General features: G+C 34.4%; 1 protein-coding gene across 6 annotated transcripts in view; it reads left to right on the top strand.

Annotated features, from left to right (window-relative positions):
- The window catches only part of PCDH9 (protocadherin 9), a 748,214-nt gene that overhangs the window by 701,218 nt on the left and 21,484 nt on the right, over positions 1–25,512 (top strand). The window contains exon 4 of one of the 6 annotated variants that reach the window (XM_084510737.1): positions 21,375–21,890. The exons of the other annotated variants lie outside the window; for them this stretch is intronic. Within the exon in view, the coding sequence (XP_084366863.1) occupies positions 21,375–21,394 (20 nt within the window). The 3' untranslated portion in view covers positions 21,395–21,890. Of the gene's footprint in view, positions 1–21,374; positions 21,891–25,512 lie in introns of those variants that run through there. 6 annotated transcript variants of the gene reach the window in all.

Here is a 25,512-nt window from a genome sequence, read left to right as displayed (position 1 = left end):
CTGTCAATACTGTCTTTTTAAAAATCTGGTTGTTGGCCAGTATTTTTTAAGTTACTTCCAGGAATGACTTGTATATATAACCCTTCTCTAGTACTGCATAGTCAAAAGTATTTTATAAAAAAGCTTTTGGTGTTTTGTTTGTTTCCATGTTGTAAATGAAGCTGCTCATTTATTTAGAACGTACCTTTGAAAACTCAAAGCTCAGTACTTCACATGAGACTTTTCACTCATATTCAGTGCCTCTGGCTTACAAGCAAGTGTCATATGGTTGCAATTAAAAGGATGTCACAAAAAAATTCATTGTAAGTAGGGTAACATATGCTTTTAAAGGGTTTGTTTCAATTTCCAGTACTTGGAGTCTTTCTGGGATTGGGAATCACATCTTTCACAACTAGTCAGCCTTCCTGCTTCAGATAGGTCAGCTGACAGGGTGCCAGTTAAAACATCGTCCGGAAATGTTGAAAAGTATTTTAAGAGAGAAAGCCAACTGCACCAAATAAACATTGATGACTAAAGAATAGCAGCAGCAAATTTTGCTCCAGAAGTAGTACTTCCATCAGTTAAGCAGACTATTGGTAGTATTTGAGAAATGTTTCTTGTTGAGGGATAGGGTTTTCAGTAATTCTACCTTCTGCTGCAGAAACTGCCACAGGCTTACCAAACATGAGCCAGAAATAGAAACAATATAGTATAGAAAGAAAGAAAGAAAGAAAGAAAGAAAGAAAGAAAGAAAGAAAGAAAGAAAGAAAGAAAGAAAGAAAGAAAGAGAGAGAGAAAGAAAGAGAGAAAGAAAGAGAGAAAGAAAGAAAGAGAGAAAGAAAGAGAGAAAGAAAGAGAGAAAGAAAGAAAGAGAGAAAGAAAGAGAGAAAGAAAGAAAGAAAGAAAGAAAGAAAGAAAGAAAGAAAGAAAGAAAGAAAGAAAGAAAGAAAGAGAAAGAAAGAAAGAAAGAAAGAAAAAGAAAGAAAGGGAGGGAGGGAGGGAGGGAGGGAGGGAGGGAGGGAGATAGGAAGGGAGGAAGAAAGGAAGGAAGGAAGAAAACAAAAGGAAGAAAACAAAAGGAAGAAAACGAAAGAAACAAAAGGAAGAAAATGAAAGGAAGAAAATGAAAGGAAGAAAACGGAAGGAAGGAAGGAAGGAAGGAAGGAAGGAAGGAAGGAAGGAAGGAAGGAAGGAAGGAAGGAAGGAAGGAAGGAAGGAAGGAAGGAAGGAAGGAAGGAAGGAAGGAAGGAAGGAAGGAAGGAAAGAGGGAAGGAAGAAAGGAAGGAAGGAAGCAAGGAAGGAAGGAAGGAAGGAAGGAAAATAAAGAAACAAAAATGAAAGAAAGAAAATAAAAGGTGTAGCACAGAGAAAATAAATATTAGTAGATTCTTGCTTTTCACAGAAGGCTAAAGCTGAACAAATTTAGTCCTTTTACAAGAACAAACTGAATTAGTGAGGAAGATTCATCCTGGATGCCTATACTTTTTTAAAATGCATAGCTGGAAAATTACTTGGATAAATCTGCAAAGAAATGCCTTGTAGAGCTATTTCCTCATTCTGAATTTGTTAGAACAAGGGCAGGCATTTGACTCAAGTTCTCAATATGCTTTGGCACATGTACAATCAATTTTTCCTAGATTTCAGCATAATCTTTACATCTATGATCTAAAGAGAGCAGGGAAATCAATCTGCAAATTGCACATTCTAAGACTATAAAAACATATTGCCATTCAGTCTTCTTTCATGCATTTTTTTTTCCCCGACAGAGCTTTATTTTTCCTTTTCATTTTAATCCTTTATTTTGCAATAGTGCTTTCCTTCCCAAATGGTTCACTTCTGTGTACACTAGTAATTCAGTTCTGTCTGCCAGAAAATTTAGCAATTAAATGTGCTGGGCAGAAAATAGCTATTCTTAATTATTTCCCATATAACCCAAATATGTTATTTCAGCTATGAACATTATATATATATATATATATATATATATATACATATATATATATATATATAAATCCTACTGAAGACAAGATTCTATTTCAGTCTGTTCTGTGAACAAAACCATTATTACTGTCATAGAAGACTTAAAGATATTCCCTTTACCATCTGTGTTAAATTTCTTACAAGTAGAGAGGTATTAAGATTCCAGATAATGTTCATATCAACTAATACTCAAAATTGCTCTAAGACCCATCCAATCAGGTCTTGAACACTTCAAGGGATGGGGCATTCACCACTCCTCTGGGCAATCTTTTCCAGTGCCTCATCACCCTCAAGTAAGTACTTTTGTCCTAATATCTAAGTAAAAGAAAAGTAAGGACTTTTCTCCTGTTAATTTTTGTCATTTAAGTTGTTTGATTCTGTTCTGTTTAAACCATACTCATTTATATGACTTCAGAATATTCTTACAACATCATGTCTTTGCATAAGACATGCATTAATCTAATTGCACTAATCTAATTTAAAAACAAAACCAAAACCATAACAACAACAACAACAAAAACACAACCATGGAGTTTGGAAAACCAAAACATGAGTTTGAGTAAGTGTTAGGGTGGGAAAGAACAGAAATTGACCATATGGTATGGTGGTGTCACTCGGGTGGGCAGCTAAGCTCCACCACACTGCACTCATACTCCCCCTCTTCAGGACAGGGGAGAAAATATAATGAAAAAAACTGTGGGTTAAGATATGTACAGGGAGATCACTTACTGATCACTGTTGTGAGCAAACCAGATTCAGGATAAGCTATACAAGCATTTCAGGGAGGTGATCAAGCCTACAGGTTTCCTAGTAGGAGTGAAAGAGGATCCTTTGTAGCCATGTCTTGCAGTCACACTCTGTGTTGCACTCTGGAGGCATCTTGTTGTCATGTCTTGCACTCTTGCACTCTGGAGGCATCCCAACTTGAGCCACTTATTTCTGCATACCCTTTCCCTGTAATTCTCCCCTTCCTCTGTCATTCCTGGTTGAAAGCCCTTCTTTACAGGTTGGCCAAGTTGTTAGCAAGGACATGTGTGCCCCTCCTAGTGAGGTGGATCCCATCTTTCCCCATCAGTTCTTGATCTTCAAACAATGTTCCAGGGTTGTAGAAGCCAAATCCCTGTTGCCAACATCAGCAGAGTAGCCAGTTGTTAACTTGGAATATCTATCGTCTCCTCCTCCCATCCTTCCCCCTCACTGGAAGTATCGATGAAAAAATGACCTGAGCTCCCAGACCCTTGACCACCATGCACAGAGCTCTAAAGTCCTGCTTGATAGTTTTTAATTTACACTTGGTGTCATTAGCACCCACATGGAAAAACATTAGGAACTTCAGCTGAGAAATGGCCTACAGTCACTTCTCTGTCAAGGTCATTGTTAATGTTTTCTATTTATTTATTTATTTATTATTTATTTTTACATGGATGAAGAAGAAATATAACAGTGAGTCTTCGATGAATGTGCCTCCATTAGTATTTTGGTTTGTATCAATGGTACCGTAGCAAATCCTCTTTTTTTTTTTTTTTTTTTTTTTCTTGCATTGTTTCAATTTAAAGAGCAGTATTGGTGCATAAATTCCTGTTGCAAAGTGGACTTTTTTTCAGAGGGAACTGGTCTGGAAGCTCAGTCCTCTCTGACCCAGCAGTTTTTGCTTGTGATGTAAGGATCTTAGTACCAATTAATTTGATTTACTACACCACAGTTGTTGCTCCAAGCTACTTGCTATTGTGGGCATAACCAGCAGTAACAGAGTGGACTCTGGAAGCTGAAAAGAAGTTATCCTATCCATTATGACAAAATAAGCTTGGCTGTGAAAGGATTGAAACTTCTATTTTCACTTTAGTGAAAATTCAGCCTAAAAGACTTTAAAGCATCTAGTCCAAGTTTACATATATATAAATACATATATGTAACTAACTATATATATATATATATTTTTTTTTTTTTTTTGAAGAAATGCAAGTTTTCCAGGGAAAGGGGCTACTATAGTAGTCAATCCCAATGTTCTAATATCATATCTGAGCACAGAGCTATGTTTAGTAACACAGCCTAAGGGTGTGTATGAGTAGGAATTTTAAATTCTAAGTAGATATCTTCTAAAATCTAGGATTATGAAGTGATTTTTTAATAAGTAAAATGAAAAGCACATATTCTATAATGGAAAAATAATTTACACAATTGTCATCCATCTATTATATTAAAGACATTATATTCCAATGTAATTCATTTCAATGTATGCAGAAGAAAGACAGTTTTGAATTACATACTTTTACTGGTAAAATGCAAAATTTAGAACAAATGGAGGACTGTGAAATTATGAGATTAGAGCACAACTCTTCACATCAGTTTAGAAACTCATTCTGGTAGTGCAGTTTCTATCTGTTTAGTGTATCCTGGTGGTGCTTTAGTGTAGATTGAGAGTTTTGTTGATTCAGTAGAAACACACAACACGAGTACGTTATTATGCAGATTATCTCATCAGTTAGACAATATAAGAATATAGAAGATCTTAACATGAGTATTTGAGAAAGTAGAGTGGAAGTCCCATTTAAAATAATTGTCTTCAGCTTGCTCTCAATGACCCTCTCAGAGCACTGAGGTTGTATCAAAGAATTGGTTTGTCTTTGAGTTAGAATTGTTACAAATAAGGATTTTCAAATTGCAAGAAAAAAAGAAATAACTGATAGAGCTGGGATAGTTGGTTGAAGTGTTGTCAGGATCAAGGTTCCTGAAAAAAAAAACCCAACACATTTCTATGGTAGTAATTAGAGAGTAAGGTGATAACAAATTCTACAATTCATATTAATAAATTTTACCTTGAATTCTTCCTATGTACATTCAAGTACTATTCAGCTACTTGAGTTAAGGCTGTTTTCAGTGTATTTTCAGATTATCTAAGACTGTTAATTTGAAATATATATTTTAAATGAATTAGCGTTTGACTTTGCACTTATTCCTTACTGGTTTAGATTTGTGAGTTCTCTATGTGGAAACAAAACTTTACAAAATAAATCAAAGTAAATCCAAAGACAACACATCTGTTTCTGAAATGAACTTTTGCTCATCATAAAGTTAAAGAGATCTGAGGGATCCGCTGTATGGCTGTCATGTAGGTGATAACCCCTTATGAGCACCACATCTTGAGATTAATAAACACTCTCCTGGTTCCAGCATCTGGAGTGAGAGCTCCATTTTGCATAAGATGACCTTGATTGAGGTGCCAAAACAGAACTGTGTGTTTCTGAATCCATTAATGCCAGATAGAAGGAAATAACACACCTAGCTTTTTTTTTTTTTTTTTTTTTTTTTTTTTTTTTTTTTTTTTTTTTTTACTTTATCTGTATAATTTTACCACTTTATATATCAAAAAAGCATCTTTACTTGTTGTTTCTACCTCTCTCTATATATAACATATATATATGTTTCTACCTCTCTTTCTCTATAAAAGTATATAGATTTTTACCTCTCAGTGTTGTTTCTACTAACCTAGTAAAATGTAAGCCATCTGAATGATGCACTCATACAAACTCTTTTTTTTTTTTTTTTTTCTAGAGACAAATATAATAGCAGTTGATGTCAGCCAAAATATTCATATTGAATTCATGGAATGCCTAACCTTTACCCAACATTACACAGATTGTCATCACATGTAACCTATTGCAATAGACATCTCCAGACTGTAGACTAGTAGCTTCTCAGTATTGTGCATGTTGGGTTTCTGAGTTCATATGCCTGCACACTGAGTTTTCTGGATATTTCCTTTTGAATGCAATTCATCTTCATTGGAACCTACTCACCAATTTTGTAGCCAGAGATATTTTTATTGTTGTTCAGAAAAGACTCCTAAGGGTATTTCTATTTATTTATTTATTTATTTTTATTTTTTAGGGACATACTGTGTGCTTTCACTATTATGAATGATGACTTCGCTGTACAAGTGGAAAAATTGTAACTGTCATATATTTTCATGGATTGCCTAAGTCTTTTGATTTATTGTAGTATTGTGTTGTGTATCGTATTGCCTTTCAAATTGTCCTAGAGAAGGACAGGAATGATATCCATTGTATGTGTACAGTGTTTCTTAGGTGGCAGTCATAAAATCTTTAGAGGAGTTTTGGAAGATCTGTGATCCTCCAAAATTAGCTGACCTACATGTAGCTGAGCTACAGGCAACACTGAGGAAATTTTGAGCTGTGAGCGGCATCATATTTTCTTCTATCTTTGGATTTCAATTTTCTTTTTATTATTTTTTTTTTTTTCCCGAAGCAATAAATAGCTTTAGAGAGAGATATTATAGGATATAATAAGATATGTTAAGATAAGATATATAAGATATGAGATATAATAAGAAATGTTTCTCAGGAGCCAATGGTGAGAACGCTTTAGGATTTGTATCCTGATGGTATAAAAATAATATTCTGAAAGGCCAAAAATGACCTTGCTTTAGACAACGTGATGTAGTCAAAAAACAAAACAAAACAAAACAAAACAAACAAACAAACAAAAAAAAACAAAAAACAACAATAAAAAGCACAATAACAACAAAATATTTTTAGAAGCACTCTCAGTGATATAACAATGAGCAACAGAACACAGCATGAGATGGATAGATGTTTTGAGATACAGGGCCTGATTATTTCTCAGTGAAGCTTTTATTTTATACTCTCCGAATAGTTTGTACCCAGTGAGTGCCTTCTGATTCATAACATGACTTAAAGATTTCCATCTGCTGAATTGAAGTATTCCACATGGTAAGTTTAATAAAATAGCTGAGTAGCACACTTCAGAACCTAGTCACATAATAAAGCCTCATAGTTGTGGATTCTGAGGCCATCTGTATTGTGAATATAGCAACAAGTCATTCACATCATTTACCATACAATAACAGTCAGGGAGCTATTTTAGGAGCAATGGTCCTTACATTGCAGACATCTAGCAAGAAACTACAAAATACAATTTATTTACTTCAGTGCTTCACAAAGATTAACTTTATCCTTGGGAGGCTAATAACCCTAGGCTCCCTTAATAGTCCATGGAAAGAAATAAGCTCTTGCAGTTGATTCTGAACAGAACCCTAACTTGAAGGATGTGAACCATTTGGAAAGAGTACGGAAGAGATGAAGAAGAGATTTCAAAACAATGATCTGCTTGTAAAGACTGTAGAAATTAGAGTTGTCATGAAGGAGAGGTAAGAGTGGGAGATGAACATTTTAAAATACATAACAGATTGCTGCAAAGTCTGTTCTCCATGTAGTCAGTGAGTAAGAAAACAATAATACAGCAAGGATTTATATTAGACAATAGGATAACAAAATCTAGCACTACAGAGAGGGAAGCAAGCTGAAAGAATTTCTGTGTAGGTTACAAAGTGTCTGTTGCTAGTGGACTGTAAGAGAAGGTGAGGCAGATGTCTGTCAAGAATGTGATAAATATAGCTGATTTTACACGTCGAAAGGAATAGACTGAGTGACCTCTGGAGGTTTCTTCTATCCTATTTTGGAGGACGGTTCAGGGAAATTTGTCTCTTTAAAAAAAACATTGACTTCTGTAACCATTCATTTGGTGTGTAAGATCATCCACTGAGAGGTTGTCAGGATGCTGTATTCCCACACATAAAAGATCATGAGCTCATGGATTTTACGCTTGAAATCTTGCCTATGAATAGCATTTCATACATAATGCATTTAATACTATATCATCTTATACATATACTTATTAAAGCATCTGATGTTATTATCTTCAGCATTGTCTTAGCTCTCTTCTCTTGAGAGATTTGATTCCACAGTGATTCTATTTTTACTATGATAATTCAGTTTACTAATAAAGTGTTCTGAACTGTAAGTCAATTTCTATACCCAGCCTTCATTCTGATACTTAAAGCTTTTTCAATCATCTCTTCATTTAATACTCCTACTGGAAAAGTGCAGGCTTCGATGGTGTCTTATCAATGTAATGAATTTAATGTTATCATTGATATGTAGTAGTAGATATATTTGATTTATTTCTCTTTTTATTTGTACTAGTGAAGTAGAAAATAATTCTTATGAACTAAGATCACTTATTGTGGATTTGTAATTCAGTATTATTTATCTCCAAATGTTTGCTTATGAACATTATTTTATTTGTTTTGGTTCTACAGGATATGTTAGCATGTGCACCCTTTAAGTGCAAACTAGGATAAACTACAAAAAAGCTGAAGATTTTGAATTAAAATCTGTGGGGCTATTTACAAACTAAATTAATAAAAATATCTTTGTTTTCATTAATCATCAATTCTTCAAAATTAAAGTTCTTCAGTAATTACCCCAACTCAACGTTTTAAAGGAGAGTTTAGAATTGAGAAGCTACATTGTCATTTCTTAATGTTCAAATTAAAACTATAATTTTTATAAAAAAATTATAATGTTATACACATAGGATAGCATTATATACACATAGGATAGCATTAGAGGATTAATTAGACTTTAAATATGAAAACACTGACAATACTGATGATTAATAATTTTTCAGTGAGTTTAGAAGCAATGGATTTCTGTCCATCATCACCTTGTTATTATTACACTAAATGAAGACTCCCAGCCTTTTCAATTTAAGTACTTTACTACAAGTAAAAGTATTTTACTACAAGTACATGTATATTTATATATACAGTGCTACAGAAATATTAAATAGTGAAATATTAAAATAGTGACATACTTCACTATATCAATACTTCACTATACTTCACTGACATACTTCACTATATCCATATTTCACGATATCCAAGTACAAGAAAGGCATAAATCAACAATAGCATGGGGAAGAGAGTGTACAATTACACAGCATTGTGTGAAAGAATTGCAAGCCACTTCCATTGTCATTTTGCTCAGAAGTTCTCTGTTTTATTCCCTGTGCAAGAAAGAACTAAGAAAATATCAAGAAAAGTTAGATGATCTGAATTCAGGTCAAGGCACATAAAATGGTAGAATAATGCAGAAAAAATATTTATTTATTTTTATCTAAAATTATTGAAAAATTTCCAGTACCTATTTCTGGGAATTTTCTATAGGAGATGAGCAGTTCAATTTCTTTAGAGTTGCAGCTCTTGTGACTGGAGCATTTTTTTCTTTAAAGTCCAGATTTATGGTCATACGCTTAACATATATGCATAATGAGGTTTTATTACAAAAATAAATAAAAACTAAATAAAATGCCTTGTGCTTGTGACTTGAAGAATAAATTGGAATTCCTTGGAAGTGAAAAGTTATTTTGACAACAGAAAGAAAACAAAAACAAAACAACAAGAAAACACTTTTTTTTTTTAATTGTTATTTTATTTTATTTATTTATTTATTTAACCTAGGATGAATTTTGGTCCTCTACTCAGGATTCTAAAAGATTTATATTTGTAGAGCTTCATGCACATAGTCTTCTTGGGAGAAATTTTCTTTCAACTAGTGCATGAACCATGAAATTGCTGAAATCAAATGGAGTTTCAGGATTGTACATAGAGCACAGGCAGTTTTTCTTTGTTTACAGCAATATATGAAGCAATGTGCCCAGTGAGCTAAGCCAAGGAGAAACATTTCTGCAGAGATTTTTTTTTTTTTTCTCATGGGTTGAATCACCAAACCACATTCTCTGCTGCTATAAATCGCTGCAGATTACAGTTTTATTCAAGGATTACTATTATACAGTTTGTGAATCTTAAATTTGCTTTTCTGTGTTTATTTTCTATAATTCTAGCCAGGTTTCTCTCGGAATTATCTTACCAATGATATATTTGATTACATTGACAAAGCCAGTTTTGGGTCACTGAGGACTGTTTAACTGGACACAGGGCTGTGCAGTGTAGCAAAGGAATAAACTTTCTTTTGCATTCATGCATTGCTCTGAAGGAAATAAATAATTAAAATAAATAATTAAGAGTAGCTGTGAGAACTGGAATTGTTTTGGGATAAAATTAAGTGTCTTATGGAACTGTTTATGTTGTCATTGGCAGAAAGATACAGGTGGTCTTTCTGAAGAATTAACTGTTATTAAACTATGTGTCTAATAGGAATAATTACATCTTGTAAGTTATGATGTTCCTAATCCCTGTAAACAATAACAGTCTGCAGTAGGTGCCATAATAATAATGATAATGATGTAATGATGTAAAAATTGTACAATTGTACTGAAATTGCATTAATAAGAATATTCTAAAGATTCTTAATTTTTTTTTTTTTTTTGAGGGGGGAAATTATTCAATCTAATTAAATCTTTATAAGTTAGAAGGTACTTTTAAAAATAATTTCCTTTTAATGACTGTGGTACTTCAAGCAACCTATATCAAGGTTATACTTTGCCTTTTTATATACTTTTCCTATACTTTTCCCCTTTTCTCTGTCATTCTCTACAGAATGAGTCAGTTTTGTAATCATTTTGAAAAGTGACAATGTAGTTAGAATACATGATAAGGTTGATTTTTATATGAGGAAATTTGCAGAAAAGAATTATGACATTTTTTTGCTTGTTTGAGATATGAACTCACTGACATTTACATTGCAATCAGGCAATGATTTGATGAGTGTCAGGAGAAAGTACTATTATAAAGTAAAAGCAACAAGTTAAACTAATACCATAGACCCTGTATTAATGTTGCCAAACTGGACTAGCCTGCTGCATGTTTTAGCATTGAATTAAGCATGGTGAGGGGGTGATGGAGAGAATAGGATTTCAGCAGGATTTTTCACATATGATGTTGCCAAGTGTCACCTGCTGTAAAACCTCTAACATAATGCTTGTTCTGGTTGCAGGCAAAGTCTCTTGGTCCTAGTCTCATTTTCCTCTTTTATATTCTTCCATGTAAGAGAAGCAGGAGAATGGTACATATTGGAAGTCACTGGACTTTTACACTCAGTTCAAATTATATCTCAGAAACATGTGAAATGAGATGCCTGGAAATCTAAATCTAACCCTAACTTTTTTTTTTCTTTTTCTTTTTCTTTTTTTTTTTTTTTTTTTTTTTTTTTTTCCCAAAAATTCCAAACCAAATATTTTCTAGCCAAGGTGCCAAAGTTCAGGTAATTTAATTCAGATATACATGCTAGTACCTCAGAAGATCTGCAATGCAGATTCTGTATGCTTTTGTTTTTGTGGTTTGACCTTCCTAACTGAATACACATCTGCAATAACCTTTCTTCCCTTTTAGAAATGGACAGTTGCATCATGAAAAATTCTGCTTTCAATAGGAAAAACTCCCACATTTTTTAATGGGAACTTTTCAATTAGTCTGAGCACATCTGTTACAAAATTTATGATTTCTTCATGGTAACTCAGGTAATTGGTTTCTTACTTCTGTTTCCTCCTGACCTGTAGGAAAGTCTGGCAAATACAGATACAGGTACATAGACAGTTAGAATGTGTATGGCACAGGAACAGCTGACACTAAAGGACACCAGTGTATTTGAGAAGCTGTGATGTCTTTTTTATGCCAAGCTTAAAGTAAATTTTAAAAGTATTTTATGTGTAAAAGGATTATATGAGATTATTTGTGCAGTTCCACAAAAATCACAAGTTCCCTGTTTAATAAAAATATAATGTAACTTATTTTGCTCCAGGTTTGGTAAGAAAACAAAGAAGTAAAATATCATCAGACAAGTTCTAGAAGTTTGCATTACTGAGACAGGCAAAATATTAAACAACATAAAAGCCATAAACTAAGACAATATTTTGTTTCACTCTTAAATGTGAAAATTAGATGCACTACTGAATTCTAATGTGTGGATTTTCTGTTTAGCCAGTTGTTTCTCCACACAATCTTCAGCCATCAAGTAACTGATTTGTGCCAGATGGCATTTCTCCAAATTTGTGATATTTCCAGGTCTCTATTCACAACTTTCTGGAGACAGACAGATAAAAATACATCAGCATATCATTCTACCTGTGGAGAGATAAGAATGCATATGAGACCAAGACTAATTTAATAGCCTAGAAATGCAATAGATAGCAAGAATTTAATGATATTAATGATATTAGGGTAAATGAAATGGGTAGATTCAAATGCAAACAAAATAAAATAATAAAATAAAATAAAATAAAATAAAATAAAATAAAATAAAATAAAATAAAATAAAATAAAATAAAATAAAATAAATAAAAGGTTAAATGTGCTTGGAAAAGGAAAATGTGAAAAATAGAAGGTTTCATCTATATGAAATAAAATAAATCACTGCGTTGTTAAAGCATAAAATAAATAATTTTAAACTCCCTTATTACCAGTGTTCATATTTGCCTATAATGAACTTTAAATAACTATTGCATTACAATCAGCTTCTTGAAGTAGAAAAGACACTAGATGATCATCAGATTGACAGATTGACAAAATCTTGAAGATTTTGAATTGGAGAACCAAGGAAGTTTGCTGTAGTATTCATTTAGTCCCTACCAGTGTGGAACTTCAAAGGTAGGTCTCCCACACAGAACTGTAGGAAGGCAAATAAATCAAGGTTTTCTGCTTCCTTTTGTGTGCTGGAGACTCCAATTCAGGAACTTGATGTAGGTCATATTTGGCCACTGTGAGACTTCATCAAAAGGACTTTGTGCTCAGACAAAAAGAGTCTTAGGAGAAAATGACTTGGAGGTGATCTCCTTACCAACTAGGATGGACTATTTCTATTCTCTTTTTTTTTTTTTTTTTTTTTTTCCCCTCCAAGAGTTCTAAAAGGGGAGTCAAATGCTGCTGATATTAAAAGGTTTTGAAATGGAAGACAAAAGATCTCAAATATTTTTAAGACAAGATGTGCCAGAAAAGTGTGTAAGAAAAAATGATTCATAAAAAATTGTCCAAGTGAATTTGGCCAAGAATCAAAGGCTTAGAAAAATAATGAACTGTGAATGATGCTTTAATTGCAAACAGTTTTGCATCTATATATATTTTTAATATTTATTATTTCTGTTTCTAAACTATGAAAGCCACTTTTTCTCACTGTAGGTTTTATAGCCAAAAAAGAGCAAAAAAAACAACACATAGCATACTTAACCTATAGTTGATACCTTGGAGTTTTGTGTATATGGGAAGAATGGGACTGGACTGTTAATAACTGATTAACTGAGCATTAATATGTTCAAAACACAGAAAGGTATTCATTAGGAGTACCTTGCTCTTGCTCCAAATACTGAAATACTGTTTTAGACTCTCTCTCCACTGTCTGTGGAAGAAACCTGAAATTAGCTTTTGTTAATATGCCCCAGTTACCAAAATATATCTATGTGGTATCATTTAGAAAAGTTCACAGGATTTTCAAACCCTGCTGTTTAAAAGCTGTAGAAGCTAGGCCATTAGTGAATTTTGAAAAACAGAAAAAAAAATCTTTTTTTTTTTTTTCTGTCTCCAAGGTTTTGTAGCAATATTGATCTTCAAGTCAATGCATTATTTTGTTGTTCTGTGAGACCACTCATATCCTATTGATATGTAAGTGCAGATACTGATTTTTTTTTTTTTTTTTTAATGGAAATCATACTTGGATTACAAGGAAAATCAAAAGAAGGAAAAGCAACGAAAGGAATCTACAGTCAATAATATTTGACCTTATCCAATATTTAATTGTTTGGTTATTCAAGTCTTTAAAATGGTGGATTACTTACCCGGGTTAGTAGAGAGCTGTTTTACCGTAATTATGTACCTTTTTATTGATCATGCTATGTGCTATGTGCTTGATCATGATTACGATGTAATGAGTAGTTCAATTGGGAGAATTTACTCGAACACTGTTATCTTGTAATAAATTGCCACATGTTCAAAGAGTGGTACAAAACTACAGCTCTTTCCAGAACCGAAAGATACTGAAGCTGTAGCATTATAAGATAATTTGTAAAGCAGTGCCATCAAACTGGAAAGATTGAAGTTGAAGTAGGAAGGACTTGCAAACTGTGAAATTTGATAGAGTTCAACGAGAGGGCTGTCAATACTTCTTTTTCTTTTTACTTTTTTTTTTTTTTTTACTTTCTTTTTCTATTTGAATCCATTTCATACTCTTCCTTTTTCTAGTTCTAATTTTACCATTGCTAAAATTTTGGACTTTTATTACAGGTGGACTGTTTATTGTCAGCTACCGACAGCAGATATTTAGTAGTTAGAGATACTTTCCCCAAAGAATTCTTAAATTATGTCTTTTTATAGCCGTCAACAGTAATTCATCTACTTACTAATTCCTCTACCTCCAGCTTCAATAGTATTTTAGTAATGTTATAATCAAGTATAGAAATCCTAAAAAAAATAATTATAGAAATTGTGTGTCCTTGTATTACCATACAAATCATTCAGTAAAACATTTCTATTATCATTAAACAGCCTTTTGGCTCTTATATGCTGGTATGCAACAATGATGACTTCAGCTGAGGAGAAATTTAGTGCTGCAGTGCATAAAATAAACACATAACTGTTAACATGACATATTTAGGACAGAAGAAGCATACATACAGTATTTAAAAGAAAAATAGCATGCTGAATATTTCTGGTTTTGAGACACTGTACAATTTGTTCATATAAATCCTCTGCAGTTTCTTTCTTTCTTTTTTTTTTTTTTTTTTTTTTTTTTTTTCAGTTATGAATTTAGAGCATACCCTACAGCACATTCTCATGCAGGAGTAACTAATTGAGGGAATTCTTTCTATTATTTATAGATATTACATTAGCTTAAAGTACTTCATATTTCACAAACAGTTTCTCTAAGTTGGAAGAGCAGAAGCTTGGTCTCGATTTTCCAGATAATTTCAATTAAATACTCTTAATATTATTACTTCTCAGTCTATGTAACAAGGTTTTACCTGAAGAAAATGTTCTTCTGAGCTAAGAGAGCATGCTGCATCTTTTAATGAAATTATTTTTCATTGGAAACATAGGGAGACGGCATTTAAAGCAAAGAATGGGCGTAATGGAACATTGCAAGGCATGTGAGACAAATAGAGAAAGCTTTAAAGACAGCTGATTACTCAAGGCTGTTAGGGGGAGATTGTAGATTCACACCATACTCAGTGTTCACAATGATATTGTGTAGATTTATATGGAAAAATATGTTGTCTTAAATCAAAAATGATTTACAACAGAGAGCCTTATTTTCTTTGTTGGGAAGTTACTGAAAGATTTCTACTTGGATTTTTTCTCACTGGAAAAACAGCATGTTTTAATAGTGAAATCTGAGTATTTAAAAAGTTAAAAACTTATTTTCTTATCATAAGTAATAAAAGTTTCAATGTTTTGTCCTACAAATGTCTTTTTCTTTACTAGATAAACTATTTTTTCATTTGGAAGACATGTTTCTTCCAGGTGACCTTTCAAACCATCATCTGTAAGCAGACAAGTGTAATGAATCATCTTCTGGTTTCATTTTTCAGTTCCTCTAGGTACCTGTGACACGGTAGTTCATTACAGTGTTTTCTTTTGGAAGTTGCCTCAAACTTTTTTTTTTTTTTTTTGAGTTGAAAGGCATACTTTTTTCCCTAAAAAAAAAAAAAAAAAAAAAAAAAGGATTTCTGGAAAAAATCTTAAAAATGTAAGCAGTAATGTCAAGGATTACATGGATCAGGGTGTTATTTGCAACAAGAATATTTGTGCTTATATGGGTTTTTAAATGCAGACCAAAAAGCTCTGCAAGAAATCCTTGTCCTTGCCCTTAGCCCACATTGTTTAGGGTTTGATTAACTAAACATTTTTAATGGTTTCATCATGTATATAGTTACAACCAACCAAAATTTTATTCCTTTTTTTATTCACTCAAACCTACAAAAATTGTAACAAAGAATTTTGAAGTATTTCATTGCTTTGACTACAGAGATTATCTATACAATAAATATGCCTGTGACTGTGTCAAGGCAATGAGACAAACCAGATAGACCATATCTGTGTGAGCAAGCACTGCTAGTCTCCAGAGAAGGTTGGATGCTGGAAGCAATCCATGCCAGTTCTCAACCCCTACACATGCCTGAAAGATGTTGTTCCACTAAAGAGGAGGAGAAATACTGTATACTGAGCCCACTTATGTCAAAACTCACAAATCAACAAAAAAAATATTTCTTGTTTTTTACCCTTTAAACCTGTACATGATATTTTGTACTTCACTTTCTGATATCAAGTTGTGAAATAAATTTTGGAGTATTTACAAGGCTAGTTATTATGCTTACTACATAAGCAAAAATATGCATCAATTTTTTTTTTTTTTTCTTTATAATGGGTTCATGACTTTAAGAAGTTATCCTCTGTAAACATTTCTTCTTACTTAGTATTTATCATCAGATTTTCTTTTTGAATACCATATATGCTAAAAGGTGACATGTTTCAGAGGAAATTATACATGAAAATTTCAGCATGTAAATATGTGAAAACTGAATATATGTCAGAGTTGGTGTTTTAATTTGTTCACAAATGTCTTGCCTAATACATTTTCCTTTTGTTATACTGATTATTTATTTATTTATTTTAATTATTGGACTTTGTAGTCAAAAACACCCTAACCCCTAACATTAAGCTAGAAAAATATTGGTAAAAGATGCCATTCGTGGATGATTAAAATCAGGGATCCTGATATTATTTACACCACTGATTTTGAAATAATACTAGTGGAGTTCTTATCAGTTTCAGTTCAATATTAGGTATTGGGTGTGAATAGTTAGTAACTCAGAAAATACATCTGAAAGCTTTTTTCTTTAAAACACTATTCACAGATGCATCAAGAGGGGTAAACAAATAGAAGGGGCCAACAGGAGCTTTCTTCATACAACAGAAAATAGTTAAAGTGGCATTCTTATTCTTTATTGATTATTATTGACCCTTATTATTATTATTCCAGTTCCAAATGTTTGGAAGGCCACCACTGGTGAAAAGAATACTAAGATCAGTACTTGTAATTAGAGACTGCTGGTAATGTAGCCTTCTGTGAGTCAATTTTATGTATCTAATATTGGAATCTAATGAATCTAAAGGAGCATCTCACAAGTCTTTTTGTTTTAAGTTTATAGTATGCAGATTTGTTGTATTTTTTTTTCTCTTCTTTGAACATCAGAAACTCATCTAGCTAAAAGAGGACTTTTGCAAACTTACTTAGGATCTGTGAAAATTTTCCAATAAGATTTTCCCATAACTCAACAAAAAATCTGTCTATGCAAGTGCTATGTAAACCTGACTCTCATGACTATGTTACCAATAATTCAAATCACATTAAATATAAACTGGTATTAGGTCATAGCCAAAGATAAAACTGTTATTACTGTGCAGTGATGGATGGTTTTATATAATAATAACAAAAACTGATATTGATTCATGAAGGTTCTCAAACTTTCAAAATAAGCAACCTTGACCTTGACCTTCAAAATTTGATGGGGGGAAGAGGAGAGGGAGAAAATAGTTTCATTTTCTTGGTCTATATAAATATTTCAGAAGCTCATTACCTGATACTTTTTATACCCACGAACTCTTTGTGTTAGTTGTTTGCATGATTTCCAGCAGAAGGAATTCAGTCTACTTAAGATATCATTATCTGGAATATATAGTATAGTGGTGGTATGCACAGTACAGTATAAAACAGATCAGTAGTGGCCAAGAGAGTGTTACACAACTTAAGTTATGTATCCTTTACTTATAACTATTTTATGTCCTTTAATAATGTGAAGGTGACATGATACACACTGTGAATCTTAAACATTTGCATTTTTGTTCCCACTTCAAGAAAGGAGAAATACCGTGTTCCGTATTAATTGGGCATCTTTGGCTCAAGCTTTTAAGTGTGACAAATGGAGATGTGCCAGACTGCCTGAAAGTTATTCAGGCTGTCGGTGAACTACAGTGGCTGCCAGTTTGCAGACAATTTCTAGTTTACTTGGGTCTGTCACATCTCTTTCACACTACCTATTTACCATCTGAATAGAGAGCCAGCACTTTGAGACATAAATGAATGTATTTGTCTTTAATATGAGAGTGTCTCTGTGAGGACTTGTGTTACATTTTGTCACACATCATAAACCAACCTGAACTTCTGCAATGACACAAACTCCAGACAGGTCTCCTCAAGCAAGCAACAAGTGCTGCTGGAAGCCAAAGAATGTAATTAATAAGCAGGCAACTCCGAGGTTGCCACATAATTTTCTCAAGTTGGAATTATGTTTGTGTTAGATTAGCTCATTCTCACCAGGACACCTGAAAGTATATTTACGATAGAACAAACAACCTGCCCCTGTGGAGACAGCAGCAGAAGGCTTTGTTTCTTTATGAGCTTGGTCCAAAGCAGCCTTATGCTACTGATTTTACAGAAAATACAGGGCAAACCTTGTATTTGCAAATATGGAACATTTGCTGGGATAGAATAAAAAAAAAAAAAACAAACAGTCGATCAGCATGGAGGTTTCATCTTGAAGGGCTTCACTGACTGGACTTTTTTAACATCTGGAAGATTAGCCTTGGTGAGAGAAATGTTGTATAGAAATGCCTTTGATAGCTCTCTGATTAAGTCTACCATGCTGTGGAAAGGGGGATGGTACCAGGTTTGAACAAGTCTGCATGACAGAACAGAGAACATTCATGTTTGGGAAAAACAAAACAAAACAAAACAAAAAAACTCATTATAACTCTGTACTGTTGTCCTTTGAAGCAAAATGAAATAAAAGCTTGCTGTGGCATTTCTGCTGATAAAATCTGCTTTCTGGAACATGACCAAGTCTCAACATATATAATCTATGAGAAATAAGACAGTCAAAAGATTGCATTCCTAAATAGGCTTGGAATATCTTGGCAACTGCTAAGAAAACACAAATAAGAAACAATGTCCTGCTTTTTTGACCCTTAAATTATGCAGCTGTTCACTACCAGAATTATATATCTCATGCTACCCTTTGGAAGGAAGGCATGGTGCACAGAGCTGGAACAATTACTGAATTATAGTACAATAAGAAAGACCTCCTAAAGTGTCACATGTATACAGAGAAAGATAAGAAAGGCCAGCTTAAGTTCTTGGCATTTTAAAGAGGGCAATCAAGAAAACCTTTGAATTCTTTGGTTTGCTTTCCTTACAGTTCATCTACATTTTTATGCAAGTCTGACAAAGCATCCCATTCATGTGTCAGCATTCCTCTCTCTAGATGCATTAGTGTTTATTACAGGCTGAGTTTGCAGATGCTACCATTTGAAAACAGTAATAGAGCCAGTTGTGTGGCCTTAACATTTATATAATTACTAATGATTTCATGTTTTCTTCCCCAGTGCTGCTGAAATAAAAATGGCTCCAGCATAGCATTGCTCAATACAATCCTGTAAGCACAAATTGTTTTGCCATAACAGGCTTTGAATTTCATTCTGAAATAAAATACAATGTGTTAATCAGCTTACTGTTAGTGAATTATCCGAGTGACATATTTGGCACATTTTTGCACATTTATCTGTGATCTGATTTCTTTACTATGTTAATCTCACATAAAATGTATACTCTGAAGAGTACACTGGAGTGTCTTGAATCCTTTGTATCTGCTGACTTGAAAATAATATGTTGTATTTCTTATGCCCCAAAAGCTTATCCAGGACTATGGTCTAGAAACTAGTGTAACAAAAGTCTTTGTATTCCTTATACTTTCAGTCAGTGTTTCTCTTCTTGCATTTGGATTGTACTGAGAATCCCTTTATTCATGCCCGTTCTCCTGGATGAAGTCATACAGTATTTCTAGTTAAGGTATTACTTATCCAGAAAGAAAGTCTTTCAAGAAAGCAAGTATTACACTCTTCTAGTACAATGGTGTACAATTTTAGTACAATGGTGTTCAACATGTTTGTGTGTTAAACACTTCCTGATATAGACAAAAGAAAGATAATTAAAAAAGCCATGCCTAATTTATTTCTTTGGTTGCAGTTACTTCACAGAATCACAGAATCACAGAATTTCTAGGTTGGAAGAGACCTCAAGATCATCGAGTCCAACCTCTGACCTAACGCTAGCAGTCCCCACTAAACCATATCCCTAAGCTCTACATCTAAACGTCTTTTGAAGACTTCCAGGGATGGTGACTCCACCACTTCCCTGGGCAGCCTGTTCCAGTGTCTAACAACCCTTTCAGTGAAGAAGTTCTTCCTGACATCTAACCTAAAACTCCCCTGGCTCAACTTAAGCCCATTCCCCCTCGTCCTGTCACCAGGCACGTGGGAGAACAGACCAACCCCCACCTCGCTACAGCCTCCCTTGAGGTACTTATAGAGAGCGATAAGGTCGCCCCTGAGTCTCCTCTTCTCCAGGCTGAACAAGCCCAGCTCCCTCAGCCGCTCCTCATAGGACTTGTTCTCCAGGCCCCTCACCAGCTTCGTCGCCCTTCTCTGCACCCGCTCAAGCACCTCGATGTCCTTCTTGTAGCAAGGGGCCCAAAACTGAACACAGTACTCGAGGTACGGCCTCACCAGAGCTGAGTACAGGGGGACGATTACCTCCCTAGCCCTGCTGGTCACACTGTTCCTGATACAAGCCAGGATGCCGTTGGCCTTCTTGGCCACCTGAGCACACTGCTGGCTCATATTCAGCCGACTATCCACCATCACTCCCAGGTCCTTCTCTGCGAACTTCTATGTTTTAAATTAAAAAAATAAATAAATATATTGGTAGAAGAGCTTTTAAGGACACATTTTTGTTGATGTTGTTCATCTGTTGTTTTTTATTATTTTGTCCAGAGTTTTAAAGGTGACGGGTTCAATTATTTTCAGTAAATCAGGATTAGATTCTAAGTAAACATTCTGTAAAAACATGCAAAGGAATTATTAAGAAAGAGAAAAGTGTCCCCAGGTTGTGTAAATACTCTGTTGCTTAAGAAAAAGAATAGTAATAATAATAATAATAATAATAATAATAATAATAATAATAATAAAGATGAAAAAAGGAATTACTTGTTCTTTAGAGAATTAACAAGGTCTGAATGTCAAGGGTTTGGGAATGATTTATGAACACAAAGGGAACTCTGATAGGCTTACAGTGCAGCAATGCCTAAGAAACAACATTTGCTTTATCAGAGTTGAAAGACACTTACTGCTTTTATCTGATGTGCAGTATCTTTACATGTACTTGTAAGGATTGTATGTGAGGGTTCTTATGTCTTTTGTCTCATATTCTTTTTATTTTGCTCTGCTATAATTAGTCAACACTAAAAGCTTGTAGCATTGCTAATATCAATAAAATCACTGTTGTGTAGACTGGGCGGAAACCATTTTCACTTGGCTACTTTTTCAGTCACCCAAGAATAGGATGTTTGAGAAGGGAAATAATTAACAAAGTCATTAATGTTTGTCGCTTGCTAGTTGAGAAAGCACCTGATCACTGCCCATGTAGTAAAGTACTTACTTTACTGTTACTTCTGCAACAACAGTTTGAAAGTCTTTTAGCTTTAAAAGTGTTTTCTTTAAAGGTATTAAAGACATCTGTTCTTTTTCCTCTCAGATTCCAAACCTTACACGTAGCCAAATCAGAATCAAGCAAAGCCATATGAAAATCTGCCATCAAGAGACTATAATTGTCTTTTTCTAAACCAAGCTCTGACGGAGGATCCCCTGAAGGGAGCTCTTGCACAGGTTTCTGGTTTCCCACCTACATGTGTAAACAAGTTCTGTGTGTACACTGCTATGCATGCATAATGCCTGTTCTGGCTAACATTCATCTATGAGTGGACTTGGTTTTGAAAAGTTTGCTTGTATTATTAGCTTGTGGGCAGTAGAGAAGGTCAACGGAATGAAAACTTCAGCACAAGCATATGGGTTTTGAAAATTTTGTGGTAAATGAATTCCTGAGAGGGGGCAAGAAATGAAGTCATATGGGTTGAATGGAGCATAGAAGCTCCTTAGTCCTCTGTTAAATGAGCAAAAAGTATAGGCATTATTTTAAAAATTGAAATTATATGTTATTAAGATCTTGCCAATAAAACATTGAATAATCTTTGCAGTTGTAAATGAACACCGTTGGTAAGGAAATCATAGACTGATTATTGATGATTAAAACTAGGAAACTTTTACTTTAAAACTGATAGTTTTAAAATATTCTTTGATGGAAGCATATATTATATATATATATACATGTATATATGCAAGTTTTAGGAATATGGTCTCATGGAAATTTTGCTTTTAGATAATAGAATTTCCAAAGTGAAATAGTTCTGGATTCTTTTCACTTAGCTACTTTATTGGATCTCAAGTTTCAGAGATCTGTTTTTAGTCTTTCAAGATGTGGTTTCTCTAGATATATGAGCATTATCTCCCAAAATTTTCTCTCTCTTTAACCTTTAATATTTCTCCACTTGCTATCTTTTATTTAGGGTAATACTTTGTTATGGCAAGAAAAACAAACAAACAAACAACACTGTACATTCACTTAGAGAGAAAGACAATCTTTCTATGAAAAGCTCAATAAGTTACCAGTTATTGTTTCTTGTTCTGGCAGTTGTCAGGTTACTGATAAATTATGTTGCAAATTTATAGTTAAAAATGATCTACCATAATATCACTGTTATTTAAGTATTCACATTTAAATAGTATTGTATTCTTGTATCTCCCATACAGAGACAGATAGTATAATGGGTATCCTCTCTGTCTTCAGTAGCGCTATAACAGCTAGGAATCTATTTTATCCTTTCAGTGAACTCTTTTGTCTTGACGAAACCACACACACAAATAAATACACAAGTAAATAAATAATAAAAAGAAGATTTACATTCGTTTTGTGATTCTTTTTTTCTATGGAAATTGAAGAGACCATTTTTTTCTATGAGATGAATTTCAACTTTTCTTATTTTAATATATTCACATGGGGCTTATTGATAGGCTTTAAACTAGTTTTGAAGGGGGAAAGGGACAAAAATAGGCCTGCCACTGATAAGCTGTGGGACTGCACACCAAAAATTGAGGGACTGAGTGCTAGTGAGACCCTTCAGTCTGTCCCATAAGGGGCTGTGTTCAATAAAGCACATCTGAAATGTTTCTATACAAACACACACAGCATTGGAAGCAAGCAAGAAGAGCTAGAAGCCTTGGCTCAGTCTCAGAATTATGACACCATTGGCATAAGCAAAACTTGGTGGGAAGAGGCCTGTGGCTGACGTGTTCCAATGGTCAGTTACAGGCTCTTTAGAAGGGACAGGAAGGGCAGGGGAGGCAGGGGGGTGGTGTTCTATGTAACAGAGGCACTGGACTATACAGAGCTTGCAGTTGATGACCATGTAGTTGAGAGCCTCTGAGTAAGGACCAAGGGACAAGCAAATAAAGGGGATTTTGTTGTTGGAGTCTACTATAGACCGCCAAACCATGATGATGACACTGATGAACTATTCTTTAAAGAACCAAAGGTTACTTCAAGATCAGCTGCCCTTATCCTTATGGGTGACTTCAACCTGTCAGATGTCAAATGGGAAATCATAGAGCTGAGACAAGCAAGTTCAGGAGATTACTGAAGCACCTTATTGATAACTTCTTGGTACGGGTACTAAGAGAGCCAAGTAGGAAAGGTGTCCTTCTGGGACTGTTGCTTGTAAACAGGGAGGGTCTTGTGGGTGAAGTTGCAATAGGTGGCCTCCTTGGCCACAGTGACCTTGAGGTAGTCAAATTCAAAATCATTGGTGACAGAAGGAAATCTGTCACCAAAACTTTAACCCTGGATTTGGGAAGAACAGACTTATGACTGCTCAGGGAACTAGTTAGTAAGGTACCCTGAGAAACTGCTTTTAAAGACATTGGGGTCCATCAGTGCTGGTCAGACTTTAAGCACCACCTCTGAAGAGCAGAGGAACAGAGGCAGAATGCTGACTTGGCTGAACATGAATCTTCAAGAACTCTTCAAGTGTTTGGCTGCTGGAAGCAAGGTCAGGCAACAAGGGAGGACTACAGGTATGCTGCTCGCCTTTATAGAGAGAGAGTCTGGAAGACCAAAGCCCAATTACAATTGAAGCTGTCCAGCAGTGTGGGGAACAATAAAAAAAAGTCTTTTTTAAAGTATGTTTACAGGAAAAGGAGGACCAGAAGAAATATTGCTGATACTTGATAGGGATGGTCACCTCACAAACTGGGACATAGACAAAGCAGAGACATTCAATGCATTTTTGCCTCTGTATTCAACACCAGTGATAGGCTCTGGTAGTCCAGCTGCCCTGAGTTGGAGGACCGTGACTGCAGGAATGATAAACTCCTAGTTTACCCTGAACTTGTGTGGGATTTTTTGCTCTACCTGGATGCATACAAGTCCATGGGGCCTGATGGGATTCATCCCAAAGTAATCAGGGAGCTGTCTGATTTCATTGCAGGACCTCTCACAATCATTTTTCAATGGTCTTGGAATCCAGAGAGGTCCCAGTTGACTGGAAGCTGGCAAATTTGGTCCCATTTTTCAAGAAAGGCAAGAACAAAGATCCTAGCAGCTACTAGCCTCTCAGTCTCACTTTAGCGACTGGTAAAATTATGGAGAAGATTATTCTGGGAGTTACTGAAAAACACCTGAAGGACAACTCAGTCATTGGTCAGAGCCAACATGGGCTGACTAGTCCATGGTCATGTCTAACAAACTTAATTTCCTTCTATGACAAAATCACCCAGCCAGTTGACCAAAGGAAGCCAGTCAATGTAATCTTTCTGGGTTTCAGAAAAGCTTTTGACATTGTCTCTCACAGTATCCTTCTGGACAAAATTACCAGAATGCAGTTAGATAAAAGCATGATAAGATGGGTGATGAGCTATGCCCAGAGTGTTCTTATAAATGGGGTTACATCAGGACGGCGACCTGTCAGTAGTGGAGTCACAACTCCATTTTAGGACCAGTCCTCTTCAATGTTTTCATAAATGATTTGGATGAAGGACTTGAAGGTTTTTGAGCAAGTATTATTTTCTCTTATTCTATGATTATTTTTTTTAATATAAATTTCAGTCACTATAGGAGAACAAAAGAGAACATTTCTAAATAGATAGGGTGCTTTCAGCACAGGTGAAGAAAACGTGACACCTCCTCACAGGTCTGACTTGCTGGAGGGTGTTACTACTCTGTCATCTCTAGCACGCTTATCTCAGTACTTCTTTTGAGAGATGTAAGGAAACTCAAATTTGGGCCTGTAAGCTACAGATAAATTCCTAAGATCAAACGGGAAATAATTTCTATTTTGGCTTTAAACATCCAATCGTAAATATAGTACTGGTGTTATTATTGACAAGACCACCTTTGTACTTATTTCCTTGCACTCTTCAAATTCTATCATCTGCTATTAGCTCTAAACAGCTTAATATGATACTATTTATTTATTTTTTTTATTTATTATCTGTAGCGACTTTGAATAGTTGCTTTCTCTTTATGGCTGCTGCTGCTGTTAAAATATTTATAACTTTTATTTATTTTAAATATATTAGTCTTCTATATTTCTCTAAATCAATGCAGTTAAAATCCTTTCTCCCAGGGAATTCTGGATGAATGCCAATTTAGCCTTACAATAAAAAGGCACTTTCCTGCTGGAGATATTCAAGCTTTGGCTGAAATATAAGGATCATTCTGACAGAGGTTCTAGATGAAATCAGGAGTAATTCAGATAAAGTTAATTAGTATCGGTGTAAAT

This window comes from Aythya ferina (assembly GCF_964211825.1).
Source record: "Aythya ferina genome assembly, chromosome: 1".
In the NCBI taxonomy this organism is placed as follows: Eukaryota; Metazoa; Chordata; class Aves; order Anseriformes; family Anatidae; genus Aythya; species Aythya ferina.
The sequence above is the reverse complement of the archived record's forward strand: the minus strand, read 5'-3'. Positions and strand labels throughout refer to the sequence as shown.